This window comes from Palaemon carinicauda, chromosome 7 (assembly GCF_036898095.1).
Source record: "Palaemon carinicauda isolate YSFRI2023 chromosome 7, ASM3689809v2, whole genome shotgun sequence".
Taxonomy (NCBI): domain Eukaryota; kingdom Metazoa; phylum Arthropoda; class Malacostraca; order Decapoda; family Palaemonidae; genus Palaemon; species Palaemon carinicauda.
Window position 1 is genome coordinate 139,694,670 of NC_090731.1, and position 14,211 is coordinate 139,708,880.

At 33.4% G+C, this 14,211-nt stretch overlaps 1 protein-coding gene across 9 annotated transcripts in view; it reads right to left on the reverse strand.

Moving 5' to 3' along the window:
• Window positions 1-14,211, reverse strand: part of LOC137644036 (uncharacterized) — a 971,945-nt gene that overhangs the window by 48,854 nt on the left and 908,880 nt on the right. For all 9 annotated transcript variants that reach the window (XM_068376929.1, XM_068376937.1, XM_068376931.1 and 6 more), the window contains one exon: window positions 4,029-4,256. In XM_068376929.1, coding sequence (XP_068233030.1) covers window positions 4,029-4,256 — 228 coding nt within the window. The remainder of the gene's footprint in view (window positions 1-4,028; window positions 4,257-14,211) is intronic.

The following is a 14,211-nucleotide window of genomic DNA, read 5'->3' on the forward strand; positions in this document are numbered from 1 at the left end:
GTGGATTATCTTCTTAATGATAGGGTTGAGAAGAGTATTGTCCACTGTGTCAGCTTTCCATTGGCCCCCAGATAGGTTCATTGTGTTTGATTGATTTATGATGGCTGATTCCAGGATTTTCCTTCTGTGTGGACAGGTACTCTTAAAAAGCAAAGCCGACTCACTCCAGTTAATCTGGTGCCCTAAATCCCTAAGGTGAACGAAAATCCCCGAGTTTTCATAGCCATATCTAACGTACACTTTTTCACAATCCCCACATGGTACTTTATAAACGCCGGATTCTAGATCTCTTTTATTTTGATAAACATTAATAAGGGCGCTTCCTATGGTCTTGGGATATGAAAAAACAAAGGGTTTCTCAGTTTTTATATTATTTGTTATATTTTTAATACCTTCTATATATGGGAGTTTTATCTTATTTTTAAAATCTCTTTGGTTAGTAACATCATGATCTTTATATTTAGGTAGGCTGGGGAACAGATTCTCAAACCTCTAAGAAATAGATTGCAAGCTACTCCATTTTTTACAGAAATGTCGTGATAACTAAAGAAATGAATGTAGGAAATAGAGAAAGTTGGTTTTCTATACACAGTGAAATTATATCCCGTCGATTCCCTTATAATTAGTATGTCCAAAAAAGCTAATTTTCCATCTATTTCCCATTCAGTTTTAAATTTTATGCTAGGAACTAGGGAATTTAGTTTATTGAAAAAATATATTGAAATCTCCCCAGCTATTATCCCAATATGTGAAAATGTCATCAACATAGCGTTACCAAACCATGTTCGTAGGTTTAATTGTTGTTTAAATTTCTGTTTCAAAGTATTCTATGTAGAGGTTGGCTAAAATTGGAGATAACGGGCTGCCCATACTACAACCAAATTTCTGTTGGTAAAATTTTCCATTGAAAGAGAAAACGTTATTTGACACGCTTAGTTTAATTAACTTAATTGTTTTTTCAATACCGAGGGGGAAGTGATCTTCAAAAGGGATTAATTTTTCCCTCAATTAAATTTGGCTAATCCTTCCAGCAATAATAATAATAATAATAATAATAATAATAATAATAATAATAATAAATAATAATAATAATAATAATAATAATAATAATAATAATGTTTATTGGACAAAAAATATTTACATACAAAGATTTACAAAAAGAAAAAAAGACTCAGTCCAAGTCCATGTGGAGCAGAGCTCTTCGGGCAATAATACAACTAAAATAATATCATCAGTTAAGTAAAAATAAAAAGTAAAGTAAATATGGATGTAGATATACAAAATGTACGCATACATATACATAATCATATGTATACAAATAGATACATATAAATGAGATTCTTAGCCTAAAAACAAATGGAAATGCATATTTATATGATAAAGAAGGATGGTATATGAAAGCTAATGGTATATACATTGAAAAAAATTGTAGATATTAAGCAAAAGACTCAGTAAAATAATTAGTTTTACAAATAAAAATATTCTAAACAATGAAACATACTTGCGTTGTGGTTAGGTAGGCAAGTATAAATATTTATTAATAAGGCTTAATACCCAGATAACAGGAGATTTGTATATGATTTCTTAAAAGATCGAACGCTAAGCAATACCTTTAGATAAGCGGACAGAGTATTCCAAAGTACCTAGGTATAGATACGATTGCTCGCATCTATTAATACAACTATAGAACAAATGAACACACCCTTTTGCTTTCGTATATAAACCGTCACTCTCCACTGTATTCCTCATTTTTACTTTACATCCTGAAGAGGGTCGATGTTTATTGACCGAAATATAGTGTGATTTATTTATACTTCCTGTGTTTCTTTTATGGGCCTTTTTGAAAAAACATATATATATATATATATATATATATATATATATATATATATATATATATATATATATATACATATATATATATATATATATACATATATATATATATATAATATATATATATATATAGAGAGAGAGAGAGAGAGAGAGAGAGAGAGAGAGAGAGAGAGAGAGAGAGAGAGAGAGAGAGAGAGAGAGAGAGTGTGTATGTTTAAAATATAGAAATCCTCTTTTGATGACATTTGTGGACTATGAAAAAGCCTTTGATAGTGTGCACCAGCCAATTTTGTGGAGAGTCGAGTGTTGTTATGGAGTACCTCTTAAGTCTGTAAATTTGATTAAGTCGGTTTATGAGCATAGCAAGTGCAAAGCTAATGTTAGTGGAGTCCTACCTAATTAATTTCCAGTTAACACAGGAGTAATCCAAGGGAATGTGTCGCCTGCGTTGTTTATCGCCCTCATGGATTTTGTAATGCATAGAACAGTTGGGGGGGGGGGGGGGGGTGGAGAGGGATTGAACTGGATTGGTAATAGGAGATTATCTGACCTAGCAAATGGTGATGACGCTGCCCTCATTAGCAGAACACCACAGGATTTGCCGTCTATTAAATTCCTTATTTCTGATGAAGATATTAATATATGGCTGCGTCGTTCGGTTATTTTTTTCTGCTTGTTGCTTGAGATTTCACATAGTTCTGATTATCCTTTACATTCAGATTTTCCAAGATCGTACCATTAAGTACTTATAAATGTGGTTAATTCTAAGTCTTGCCTTCTCCACTATGACGCTCACCACTACATAGTATTACATTAGTTTTTATTCAAGCTGTGACCAGATTATGAAATGATCTTCCTAATTTGATTGTTGAAGCGTGGATCTTCTATAGTTCAAACTTGTTGCAAATGCTTTTCTCTTGAACAGGTTGACATAAGTCTTCTTTCACAGTTTATATATATAATCCATCTATCTAACTTTGTTACTAGTATTGATATACTTCATTTCTTTTTATTTCTCATTTAAAGTTAATTTGTCAAATCTCCTCCCTTTCTGCACTGGGCTGCTTTCTTTATTTGGATCCCTTGGTCTTGTAGGATTCTGCTTTTACAATTAGGGTTGTAGCTTGGCTATTAATAATAATAATATAAACACGACAGAAAATTTCACGTTGATTGCTCATTTTCAAATAACTGCCAAGGAAGCGTAATTATAAGGGACCTTTACTAATCTATCTTATTTTCTTTTCCTAAAAATCCCTTTGTTAGAAATGTCACTCAATCATAAGGGATCTTTACTAATCTATCTTATTTTCTCTTTTCCTAAAAATCCCTTTGTTAGAAATGTCACCTCTTGCGGTTCTGAAAATTCTTTCCTTCATTTCACGATAACCTCCAAGTATAGGAAACATATATAAATGGTAATTAATTTTTTTCTCAATTGGACCGAGAAAAATCTCTTCCATGCGACCAATTGTATCTTTGCTGTAACAAGAAGGATCGATTTGTTCACCATTTGACATTTTACATCCACTACCTGTCATAATTTGGTGCTAAATGTGAAACTTAGTTTATGCCTATCCCATTTCAGAGTAACACGGTTCTTCAAGTGGTGGGCGATAAAAACGAGTTTTATAATTTGCCTTACCCGAGCTTCTTCATTACATCTAAGAATACGGTACATTGAAATATTTATTGGAAATTAGGGATAAGGAAACGATCTAACAGCAAACTATATACTTACCATTCAGACTCAACTTGGAATTTGGTAATACTACTCAACATAAGTCTGCAGTGACTTCGTCACGCCATATGAACTAAAAAATAAATAAGTTAAAGAACTCCCTGTTTGCATAGGCATTCGTGTGTCTTATACAGAAATAGAAATGTTGGATAATGGGAAGAAGTATAGTTAGTCACCATGGAAATATGAAACGGAAAAGCAAAATCTATGCATAGGGGAAAAAAATTCTTCGAGTAGTGATGCATCTTCAATAACCAACAAAGATTAATAGCAAGTATAAGAATAACTCAAATGTAATTATATAGTACTGTTAACTTTTTAAAGTACACCTAGACACAAGTTCAGTTTGAGAATTGCAAATCCATAAAGACCCTGTACGATACACCAATCAAACCAATAGGTGTTGTAATCTAAAGCTGCATACACATGTCTGTGAAGGCCTCAATCTTACCTCAGTGAAGTGGTGCGTTTTTCCATTCTCTGTGATAGTGGGAGTATCTGGAAGATCAGGGGCGCCTTCGACCTCGACCACAAGACTGTGGTTTTTCATCGAGACAGATACCTTGGAGGTCATCTCATTTGGCGACTGGCCGTCGGGATCACCGACAACGATTTCTTCTACGGAACCACCAATCTCTTCGGTGACGGGTCCTTCGGAGGGGGATGTTATCATGCTGTCCTGTAGGAACAATATCCTTATGGAAATAACTCTTAATAGATCAAGACTAAGTTTCAAAAACTATAAAATGGCTAAATAATTAATGTAATTTTACAGAATATACATTACACAGATAAAAGTAGTTCATATATCAAAACACATAACATTTATTACAGTGCATCCTAGCAATCAAATCAAAATCATACAAATCATATATAGTAATGGAAAAAAAATTAAAGTTGTAAAACCAAAAAATTCAAGAATCCTCATACTGGAAATATTATTCCTAAAAAAACTATATTGATTCACTATATCTGCGGGCTTAAAAGGAGCTTCATGTTAAAACTGAAATAAATGTTAACATCATTCAAAACTTATTTTGACTCCAACACAGCAGAACTGAGGCATCACTTTAATTCGATACCGCTGAAAAATAAAATTAAAATGTCACAAAGGAAGCAGGAAAAATTAATAGATTAATTAAGGAAAACAGTACTTCCTCGTAAAAAGTTATCTTTCCGGACTATGAAAAGTGCACAGGGAAAATGGCCTATGAAAATATAAAGGAAATAAAACACTGTAGCAATTTCTACGAAGAGAACTAATGCTTCCTCAACATCTAGTGAAACGTCGCTTGCATATAGATATGCTCTACTACAGGATACCTGTTATTTGGCATAAACATACATATTCATCTAATTGTGTATACATATATGCATATGCTCATACATATATATACAAAATACTTGTAGAGTCAATGGATATGTGACAAAAGAGAGAATGTTCAACTACTAAACAATACTCTGCTGGGAAGGTAGTCCTTTGAATGCGTTGCTCCTTTGCCACTTTAACGTCATTGTGGGATGGCAGCAACTTTCTCTGATTAATAAGTAAAATACGAAGTCTAGGGGAACTTAAGACCTGAACCTATATCATTATTAGGTAACCCAATATGGCTATTCAATTCTATTCAGCGTATAATCAATAACAAAAGTCTAAAAAATGTCATTTTATCCAAATCAATTAGGAAATCCATCAAAAATACGTAAAACAAAATATGAATGGAAATCATTGTACAATATGGTTTTAAAACTTTCTTGAGAACTATATTGAATACAAAAAAAGTAATAAATACTTATGTGCATTATTCTTATCTTTTCTTTTTCTTCTATTAGAGCCATCTTTTTTCCTCATGCAATGATATGCCAATAAATTTATTCCATCAAATGTTAAATTTACGATTAAAGACATGTCTTGCAAGTTTAAGGATACTGTTAATAGGAAGTTGTTATGATTAATTACCAATCATCATGAAAGTGTATTTCACAATATCTGTGAAGCAAGAAAATTAAAAGTGACAATAAATCCCGATAAGCATATTTACAAAAGGAATTAAAAAATCATAATGACTGGAGCAACGCACTCATAAAAACACATATGGCTAATATCAATATAAAAGATTATTTATGTAGCCACAAAACACTGACATATACCATACTTTTGAAAACCATGAAATCATTAGAAAGGTTACATTCAGTTTTAGTTTGCCTAAATCAGAGTACAAAAAATGTATAATCTGATATCAAGGATACAGAAAGGAGTCATATTAAAAAAAACAATTAAGGTAAACAAAGCGTCACATTGTCTATTTTCAGTCTAAAATCTTTGAATAAAAAGATTAAGAGAAATCAAACTACCAACAGTCAGTCAGTCACTTCATGTTTTCATATCGTCCTGTTCAAGATGTTAACAAAATACCTGGTCTGAAGTCATTCACAAAGCTTACAAAAATGAAAGACCATCATAAACAAAATTATACGTAAACTCTAACAATTTGAATGACAGTAGTTCTGGCATGATCGCCGATGGAGAACATGGGCAGCTCATGAGGAAATATTTATGGAAAATGAAGGAGTAAAATTAAAAACTTTGGCAGATTAGTAACGGTGGCTGACTTAATTTCCTTTGACAGAAAAGGTCAAGGTCCCGTTCCATTTCAAGTCTACGTCAAAAGACACCTGGGAAACGTAAGGGTCGTGAAACTAGATTCCTAGTGTCAGTCTGATAGGTTCGCATTTTTAGTTCAATTGAAAGTGTCATGTTGCAGAATCTATCTGTTGAATGACAAGTTGAAATTATTCCTGGTTATGCTGTGACCAGTGAACCTCAATGATATATATATATATATATATATATATATATATATATATATATATATATATATATATATACACACACACATATATATATATATATATATATATATATACACATATATATATTATATATACACACACATATATATATACACATATATATATATATATATATATATACATATATATATATATATACACATATATATATATATATATATATATATATATATAAACTAAAGTAGAGGATATTCTAACATTTAAGAAAAAGAAATGGATATGGGCAAGACATAAAATGAGATTGACAGGTAACAGACACACATAAAGAATAACAGAATGGGTCCCTAGATATTTCAAAAGAAGCAGAAGAAGGAAGAGAAGACGATAGATTGAAGAGGTAACTAAGAAAATTTGCCAGTATAGGCTGGAATATTAAGACCATAAACAGACGGGGGTGAAAGGACATGTCTGAGGCCTTTGGGAGTGAGTGAGTAACCTAAAATGCTCATATCCTAAATACAGTTTTTCGTTTAAGAAATGAAGCAAATTCAGTCGATGCATAAATACACATATACACTCACTTTTATAAGTTTTCTACTGCTAATTATTGCACAGATTATATCCCATAACATTAGAAACAAACAGAGTTTGATGATTCCAAATGGAAAATAGTAATAAAGGCCATTTACCTTTGAGGTGAGTCTTCGCTGGTGTGAGGGAGGGAAGAGAGGAGGAAGAGTAGGTTACTGATTGGAAGGAAAAACTCCGTCCATGAGAACTTCTGGTAAAATATTGAGAGTTCTCTCTCTTGAACTAAGTTCACTATCGCTAACAAATCCCTTATGTTACGCTTCCTGGCCACTTGGTCGTCTTTTTTTAACACTTTTTAAGTTCAGGTTTGACAAGAAACCTAGTTAGAGGCGACTGCGTTTGCCTTTCCTTAAAAATGGCATGAAAATGAGATATTGTATTATAGGTAAATAAATTTGAGGTCAGTAAATAAATTTGCTGTCGGTAAATAAATTCGCTATAGGTATATAAATCACTGTACACCCTGGCAAAGCCATATCTGGGTTTCCCACATTCTTAAGATATCCCTATTTTGACTTTAAGTAAAAAATTTGTCACTCCACTTGCTAACTGTTTCTCATTAATCCAAATAAAGAATAACAATTCAACCTTAAAAACACGTGCCCGTTGTTTGTACTCGGAATTCTAACTGTACCAATCATGTTTGTTGTACGATTGTACAGTTTTGGCAGGTCAGCTGCAAGCATACCTTATTCATGTTTCACCATAAATTCCATTTTCTTTTCTACGTTAATCCTCATCATCTGACCATCTTTCTTAATCATATAGGGAGCCCGATAATGTTAACTCTTCAATGCATCACATATTATCTTCATGATGATCAATAGCAATTGCAACATGACAAACAATATGCAGTTACAACTCAGAATCTGATTAGGAAGATCATTCCACAATTGGGTCGCAGAGAGAATTATTTTTTTGCAAAAAGCACCATTTGAAAACTCTGAACTTTCATTGTTACATTAGCTAAGCAAATCATCACTAGCTGCGAACACATGGATAATCTCTGCAACTCTGCATCTGGCTATGTTCTGCTAGGAAACCTAAGTTCGAGTATTCTACAGATACATTTAGTTAACATGAAATGTTTCTTGGAAGAAGAACAGCTCTAAAGATGATCGTGTGAGAGGACGCTTTTCAAAGCGCTGCTGGACAGTACAAGAGTCAGTCCCCCTAAGCAAGGACATAAGGGGGTGGGAGTAGGGGCTAATGCCAAATAAAATAGGGTTAAAATTACGTAAATACAGCAAAGCACTGTGTGGGTGGCGTGAGGGCATCCACTAACTGATTTCTGCACACATTAGTCACGTTACTACTTGTCCGCTAAAATTGCTCATTTAGTGCAAATTTTTGCTTGCAACCCGATGCGATGCTCGTAACCCAAATCAAAATTGTATACTCTTATCCAAATTTGGTCATATTCAATTTACTCGTAGTCCAGGATACTACTTACTACTTTATATATATATATATATATATATATATATATATATATATATATATATATATGTGTATATATATATAGAATATACTGTATATAAATGCATAGTATATATACATATATATATATATATATATATATATATATATATATATATATATATAGCATATATATACTGTATATATATGGGGACATAAGAAAAGAATTAGAAATTATTCGTTAGCATCTAACAATTGCTTCATTCAGAATATATTATCGATGAAGCTATCATTCCAGGATATAATACACCATAGATTTTCCATAAATAATAAACATACAATTTCACAACAAAAATAAAACTCTCGTAAAACATAAAAAAATTCTGCCCAAAATTTTGACAGTCTAAAAACAATTGTAAGTTATTCATTTCTATATACATAATACAAAAGGAGCTGATACATGATTTTCATAATGCAATGCTATGACATTAATGAAATTATCCCATAGAAAATTTAACAGTTATTCAGTCTCAGTTAGTTCATGTTGTCATATAATCCTATTCAAGATGTTAACAAAATATCTAGTCTTAAGTTATTTACAAAGCGAAGACATCTGTATAGCACACACAAAGGTTCATTAAGAAAAAAATTATCAGTAAGATATGAGTATGAGCGCGCAGACCGCAGGTTTCATATATATACAGTATATATATATATATATATATATATATATATATATATATATATATATATATATATATATATATATATATATATATATAAGAAATGGTAAATGGTCATAGCTTTAACTGGAGTGAAACTATGCCGGTTTACTAAGGAAACTACTCGTAAAAAAGAAGATTGTGGAAACCACCATTATCAGGCTACTGGAAACTGGAAATATGAGACAAACAAATTGTCTTTGGAAATCTGATTCTTTAGACGAGCTAATTTTACGACCCAATAACCAATAGCTGTTCAATTGAATTTCTATCCCAGAGAAATAGTTATCACCCTTCTGTAATCCCTCGCCCCCATCCCCCCAAAAATAGACTTTGTAATTTATCAGTCACTGTTCACCAACGACAGGAATTGAAATAATGACGGTCGAAATATATGATTTTCTAATCAGTTTTGTAATCATGTACCTGTTAATTTCACACAATCATAATATATATATATATATATATATATATATATACACATATATATATATATATATATATATATATAAATGTGTGTATTTAGGTAGGAATTAATATCGTTAGTTGCTCTCCAGGAAAGGGTTAGGATAAGATTTTTAACGAGGTAGTAAAGGCACATGAGTACGCTATAGCAGGACATCATTTTAGATGAACAATTGTTAAATATATAACTAACGAGGAGGAACGGAAGGAGTAAAAATTCTAAATGTAGAACACGCAAAATATGGTAAAACAGATGAAAAGATGAGTCGGTGTGTATTATGAACAGTGCAGTGTGTGTAAAAAAGGTAATTTATCAACTGCTAATAAGAACTCTGTTTTGGTATCCGGACCAGATTTTTTTTTCTAACAGTTTTCCTAACCACGGATATCTTTCTTCATTCAGCAGTTAAAGAATTATCCCGTATTATCCAAAGTTATTTTTTTTTTCCTAACAAGCTGTCTAAATAGGCTTGTTCCCTAGTTTGGAGCTTGGCTTTCGTAAAGGCCTTGGAGAACGTGATGACCTCCTTACAATCACCTATATTGTACAGAAATCCCTTGATTGCGTTCAGGAAGTTTGTATGACTGGCCTAGATTTTAGGACTCACTTTGACCGTGTTACTCATGAGAACAATATTTTCAACTTCAAAGAGGTGGGAGTAGTGGGTGAGCCTCTTCTTAGCATCATTATTATATTTTTAAGTAATACATCGCAAACAGTTCTTGTTGATGGGCACCGTAGTGAGTATAATAATGTAATATCTGGTGTTCATACTATATACACGATACGCCGTTTGGACTAGAAAACAAGCTAGCTGTATATGCAGATGATCCTGTCTGTTTACATCAATTCCATCTCCTGAAAGTATATTTGTAGTTGCTGAATCTTTGCATAGAGATAAAATGCATGGTGAAATTTATGGGACATGGAGTTGAACCCTTACAAAACTCAAATTAAGACTGTAAGTCGGCCTCAATATCCGGATATGAGAAGTGATAATTTTTTAGTCTTCTTTCACTGCACAAAATAACGTTGGCTTATTGAAGAAGTCTTTCAAAATTTTCATTGATCAATCTATTCTGAAAATGTATTTTAATTCTTTCATTGTACCTTGTTTCGAGTATTGTTCTATCTTGTCTTCAGATGCTGAATTCCATTTTAATTTGCTGGACAGAAACTTAGAGTCTATTAAATTTCTTATTCCTGATATAGATATTAATCTCTGGCACTGTCGTTCAGTTAGTTCGCTGTGCATGTTGCATAAGATTTTTCATAATTCTGACTATACTATGCATTCAGATCTTCCAGGGTACCCTCCTGTTCGTAATAGTAAGCATGCAGTTAATTCTAATAGTCATGCCTTTCTCGTTATAAGGCTCAATACTACACAGTATTCTAGAAGTTTTATTCCAGCTGTAAACAAGTAGAATGATCTTCCTAATCAGGAAGTTGAATCCGTGGAACTTCAAAAGTTTAAACTTGCAACGAATGTTTTTTATTTTGAACAGGCTGACACAAGTGTCTTTTTATAGTTTATATATGAAAGTCCTGTTTTAATGGCGTTACTGTTCTCAAAATATTATATTTTCACCATTTCTTTGGTAGTTTGTTTATTTCCTTGCACCCTATCCTTATTAAGCTATTTTTCCCCGTTGAAGCCCTTGGGCTTGTAGTATCTTGAATTTTCCAACTAGGGGTCTAGCTTAGCTAATATTATTATTATTATCATTATTACTAGCCAAGCTACAACTCTAGTTGGAAAAGCAAGATTCTATAAGCCCAAGGGCTCCAACAGGGAAAAATAGCCCAGTGAGGAAAGGAAATAGGGAAATAAATAAATGATGAGAATAAATTAACAATATATCATTCTAAAAACAGTAACAGCGTCAAAACAGATATGACCCATATAAACTATTAACAATGTGAAAAACAGATATGTCACATATAAACAATAAAAAGACTCATGTCAGCCTCCTCAACATAAAAACATTTGCTCCCACTTTGAACTTTTGAAGTTCTACTGATTCAACTACCCGATTAGGTAACAGCTAGAATAAAACTTCTAGAATACTGTGTAGTATTGAGCCTCATGATGGAGAAGGTCTCTCTATTAGAATTAACTGCCTGCCTAGTATTACGAACAGGATAGAATTGTCCAGGGAGATCTGAATGTAAAGGATGGTCAGAGTTATGAAAAATCTTATGCAACATGTATAATGAACTAATTGAACGACGGTGCCAAAAATTAATATCTAGATCAGGAATAAGAAATTTAATAGACCGTAAGTTTCTGTCCAACAAATTAAGATGAGAATCAGCAGCTGAACACCAGACAGGAGAATAATACTCAAAACAAGGTAGAATGAAAGAATTAAAACACTTCTTCAGAATAGATTGATCACCGAAAATCTTGTACGACTTTCTCAATAAGCCAGTTTTTTGTACAATTGAAGAAGACACAGACCTAATGTGTTTCTCAAAAGTAAATTTGCTATCGAGAATCACACCTAACATTTTAAAAGAGTCATGCAAATTTAAAGAAACATTATCAATACTGAGATATGGATGTTGAGGAGCCACAGTCCTTGACCTACTTACAATCATACTTTGAGTTTTGTTAGGATTCAACTTCAAACCCCATAATTTGCATCATGCACTAAATTTAACTAAATCACTATTAAGGGATTCACCAACCCCAGATCTACATTCAGGGGATGGAATTGATGCAAAGAAAGTAGCATCCTCTGCATATGCAACAAGCTTGTTTTCTAGGCCAAACCACATGTCATGTGTATATAGTATGACAAGTAATGGGCCAAGAACACTACCCTATGGAACACCGGATATCACATTCCTGTACTCACTATGGTGCCCATCAACAACAACTCTTTGAGATCTATTACTTAAAAAATCAATAATAATGCTAAGAAACGACCCATCCACTCCCAACTGTTTGAGTTTAAAAACAAGGGCCTCGTGATCAACACTGTCAAAGGCAGCACTAAAATCAAGGCCAATCATACGAACTTCCTGACCACAATCAAAGGATTTCTGTACAGCATTGGAGATTGCAAGAAGGGCATCACATGCACCAAGGCCTTTACGAAAACCAAATTGCAAACTAGGGAGTAGATATTACCTTCAGCAAACCTATTAAGACGTTTTGCCAGAAGACAGTCAAAAACTTTAGATATGGGAGTTATGGAAATTGGGGGGTAATCAGTGGGACTTGAGCTACCACAAACACAATTACATAGAGGAGTAACATTACCAATTCTTCAACAAGTGCTAAAAGTTCCTCTTCTTGCTAACTTGCGCAAAATAACAGATAACTTTGGAGCTAAGAAATCTGCTGTCTTTATAAAAAAAAACAAAGGAAAAATACCATTTGGGTCTACACCTCCATAAGCATCAAGGTCCATCAACAGAGCTTTAATCTCACGAGATCGAAAAGCTAAACTAGTTAGTTTAGCCTCAGGAAAACAGGAATGAGGAAGTTCAAGTTTTTCATTACTCTGTTTACTGTCAAAAACATCAGCCAAAAGGGTTGCCTTTTCCTTTGGACAGTGAGTGACTGAGCCATCTGGTTTAAGTAAAGAAGGAACTGTTGCATCTATACCAAAGAGTGCAGATTTAAGGGTAGACCACCATTTATGTTCCTGAGTTGTACCAGAAAGGGTTTCTTTTATGGTTAAATTGTACTCCTTTTCAGTTGAGGCATAAACTCTCTGAGCAAAAGCTCGAAGCTGAGTATAGTTGTTCCTAGTCAAATCTGATCTGTTACCCTTCCAAAGGTGATAGGCCTCCTGCTTCTCCAAATAAGCATGTCTACAATCACCATTGAAGCACGGTTTGTCCTTCACTCGGTACCTTAGCACACGAGAAGGGATACGCCTATCAATTATGTTAACTAGATTCTCATTCAAAGGGACAACAGGATCTACACTATTATATAATTGTGACCAATTCAAGCAACAAAGATCATGCAAAATCCCATTCCAGTCTGCTTGGGATTTCATATAAATTTTACAAGAGTATGATATATCAGGGACAGGCTGCTCAGTCTTCACTACTAATGAAATCAAGGTATGATCAGATGTCCCGACTGGAGAACCAACCTTACTAGTTATAACGCCAGGGGTGTCAGTGTATACGAGGTCCAAGTAATTACCAGACCTGTGAGTAGCTTCAGTTATGATTTGCTCACAGCCTGATTCAGAGGCAAAGTCTAAAGCTCTTAAGCCATGGTGATCGGTAGGAGAGATAGAACTTAACCACTCCCTATGGTGAGCATTAAAATCACCAACAACGACAAAAGAAGCCTTTCTATCACCTTCTTGTATCTTAGCTATAATGGTAAGAAGGCAATTAAAGATAGAATCATTGGTAAGAAAGCAATCGAAGATAGAATCATCCATGTCTGGATTCCGTTAGATCGAACACAAATAAAAGTTGTTATGCCTGCCACAAACTTTTATTACCTGAATCTCATGACATCCATATTGATAGCAGGACTTAGGAGAAGCAGGGTACTCGGTCCTAATATACACCACCATTCCCCTGGCCCTAGGGATGGCATCACGTTTCAACATTATTGGCTTCTTAAAACCAGTTATAAGGAG